Source organism: Alligator sinensis, unplaced genomic scaffold, assembly GCF_000455745.1.
Source record: "Alligator sinensis unplaced genomic scaffold, ASM45574v1 scaffold272_4, whole genome shotgun sequence".
Classification (NCBI taxonomy): domain Eukaryota; kingdom Metazoa; phylum Chordata; order Crocodylia; family Alligatoridae; genus Alligator; species Alligator sinensis.
In genome coordinates, this window is record NW_005842750.1 from 743,533 (window position 1) to 746,885 (window position 3,353).

General features: G+C 36.9%; 1 protein-coding gene across 1 annotated transcript in view; it reads right to left on the bottom strand.

The window, feature by feature from the left end:
- Positions 1-377: 377 nt before the first annotated feature.
- The window catches only part of LOC102373676 (kelch-like protein 4), a gene marked incomplete at its 5' end in the record, with an annotated part of 22,125 nt that continues 19,149 nt past the window's right edge, over positions 378-3,353 (bottom strand). Inside the window, one exon of the mRNA XM_006034577.3 lies at positions 378-2,542. Within this exon, the coding sequence (XP_006034639.1) occupies positions 2,483-2,542 (60 nt within the window). The remainder of the gene's footprint in view (positions 2,543-3,353) is intronic.

Below are 3,353 nucleotides of genomic sequence, written 5' to 3' on the forward strand. Positions count from 1 at the left end.
CAGGATGGATTAAAGGCATCGATCTTTAAAAAGTCTATTTTATTATATAGTATTCCAACTTCAAATATGTGCTTCAGTTTCTCATATGTTGAAAAATCTTGATACCAAAATCTCAGGCTTATGAAATGGAGTTTTTATCTGGCAAGCTCTACTCCCAAATGCTTTACATTTCGATTTAGAAACTACAGATTTGAAGAAAGCTGTTCAAATCTGGTAAATTGGATTGTGCCATTCCATGCATTTCAGTTATTATGCCTACAGCACAAAACACTTGGCAAGTGAATCAGACAAGTCTGCTGGAGAGAGCTTGGAAGCTCTTAGGAACTCCTCAATGAACTTTATCTGTTTTGTATTGAATCTACTCAGAGGCAGCAAAGAATAGTGGAGTGAGATTCCTAGGACTTGGGTATAAACAAGAAGATAATCTTAATTTATTATCTGAACCTCATGCAGAAACTAGAGTGAGAGAGTATCTCAAGAATACAGTAGGATGACAGCATGGATTTAACACATAGCTGGTCTAACATACTAAGGGTTAAGCAAAATTTTCCCTCCCGTTTAGAAATGTCATTACTTAGCTATATGAATGAGCACTTGATCATTTATAGTAATAGCACATCACCAAAAAAGGGAAGACAAACTTGATATGATGAACAACACTTGATATAAAGTAAACCGATATGGTTTGAAATACACAAAATTAAAAAAGCATATCCTTTGTTAAATGCAACCCAGAATTTCATGGTGATTTTCTTAGGAGAGAAAGTAAAATTTATTTAAATCCAGCATGCCACAATATGAACATAATGTGTAAATTATTTTTTTTAATTTAAAAGCCTTTTATTTGCTTTGTTTTATAAATATCCCAATGATCTCTCTCTCTCAGAAGTTTTCTACACAATTTGTAGTATAAAGTCTTTTAAAATAGCATATAGCAGAATTCTGAAAATGTAACATTCTATCACAAAAGTTATTTTTTACTTGTTCATAGAGCATTTTCATTACTTTACTCTGAATTTTTTCATAGTGAAATAAATGAATTTTGAAAGCTAAAATAGACACTACCCAAATAACGTGTTTTACAGTATAGAACATTTTACATACATTACATTTCCTACTATATAATTCCAGTACATGACATGATCAAAATGAGAAAAACAAACCAAAATCCTTAAATTAGCACACAACAGAAGAAAAGGCATGCATGCTAATTATGTGCTGTTTTTCAAGTGATTCTGTCACTGACGTTAATCTTGTTTTGTAGCATTCTACACAGTTTTAGATAAAATGTAAACATGCTTATTTCAGTGGTACATACTGCTACACAGTACACATGTTTCTGGACTCTAATATTTATACTGTACATTGGAGGAAGCTGGCACTCTTCAGCTGAGGTCATAGATCATCATATCAATATGATATACATTTCCCATTTTGTAAGTTATGAATGTAATTTTACCAACACTTTACTGGTGATAAAGTCTAATGCATGGTGATTATTGCAAGAAATGCCAAATTGGTTTAACACATTCTGACAGATGGTTAGTAGGCAAATATTATTCAGTGAGTAATCTGACACACTGTGATCAGCATAATAATAGCACTTATCAATGCATTGTCAAAGCATCAATTTTTAGTGAATAAAAGTTAGAGTAGCAATGTTATTTGTCTTTTGATAAATGAGATGTCCTTTAGTAACTGCTAAAAAAATAAAGCAATAGTGTTGCAGTGCTACTGTTTGGACTCATATATTTTAAATTTGACTCACAGAATTTAATTTACTATGTTTCTCAAATGGATATATTTCCAGTCCTACAAATGCTACAGAGATGAGCAGGATAAAATTTGGGGGCAGGAGGGAATGCAATTGCAAAAAGAACAAATTCTATGCTGCTCGGAATTTGTTTATATGACAAATTTAAATACTTTACTAATTATTCTTACTTGTGAATTTAGATATGAAGTTCCTGCTACTGATTCTCTGTTGCCAGTGAATAGCTGTTAAAGATACTTTCTTTTACACAGTTAGCTGTTGAAGAAAGATTTTTATGTGTTGTATTATTTGCTTTTCATTTACTTTATAGTACATAAACTTATTATTTTAATGTCATCATTGCTCCTGATATTGAAAGGAAAACAATGTATATTGAGACTTGTTCAGTGATTACCGTAGCTGCTATTGCATTTTATAAATAACAAGTAAACTTTCATAGTGAACATAAACTATTTAAAGATATTATTGTACGAATGTGTATTGTGTAACAAAATGCTGATTCATATTTTTCAAAAACCTCTGACTTTGCAGAGCAGAGAAAGTTAATTTTTGTGCTCAAACCATATAATGGCTTAGATCTGAGTCTTCCCTACAGTGGAGGACTGCTGAAATGTATATAGTTTTTATTGCATTCTGGAACTTGTTTCTTCTCCTCTTGTCACAGTTTTACAGAACTGTACTCAAGTTTTATTTCACCAGAAGTATCCATCATGGCAACTTCACTACAACAACACAGGCACCAGCTCTTCCAATATTGACAGGGACTTCCTAAATGGAAGAAACATTTTGTTTAGTTAACTTTATATAAACTATGATTCACAGATATAAAGCCAAGTAGGTTACTTTCTCTAAAAGCAATGTTTTTCTAGCAGATGGAAATTAATTAAAGAGTGTCTTTCTAAGACTCATGAGATATTTGCTACTAGCATGATTTTTTGCAGGGGTGACTGGTGCCTCCTGAGTTTCTGGGGCACACTGCAGACTGGAAGTGGCCGGCCCAGCAAATTGCAGACCATTGGCCAGAACACAGGTAAAGCTACCTCCACCCTGCAAGCGGGGGAGGCAGAGTGGGCCCAAACCTCAACTGCAGTTGCCATGGGCTGGCTGCAGATGGCAGGGGGGCTCCATATCCCAACCCCTGCACCCTAGCTTCATGATAGCTGTAGCCAGGAGCGGTAGCACAGGGCTGCCCCACCCAGCTTTTTGCTGTGCCAAGAACTGGGGTTGAGGGGGGGAATGCGCCTCCCCCCCCCCAAGGGGCAGAACTGGCCAAGCCCAGTTTTGTCCCACCCCCAACTGTGAAACTGCATACAGCAAGCTGTGAGGGTGATTCATGGCAAGGGGGCTTCTTTCCCCACAGGGCCCAGTTCAGAGCATAGCAAAAAGCCAGGCCAGGCAGCCCTGAGCTGCAGCTCCTGAATGCAGCTTTCAAGAAGTGGGGATGAGAGAGAAAAGAGGCCCCCTGCCACACAGACCTGGCTTGCTTCTTCTCCTCCACTCCTGAGACCCTAGCCAAGCAGCTGGGAGGGGCGAGGCAACAACACACACCAAATGGTGAATATCTGCCCAGTTCATTCCT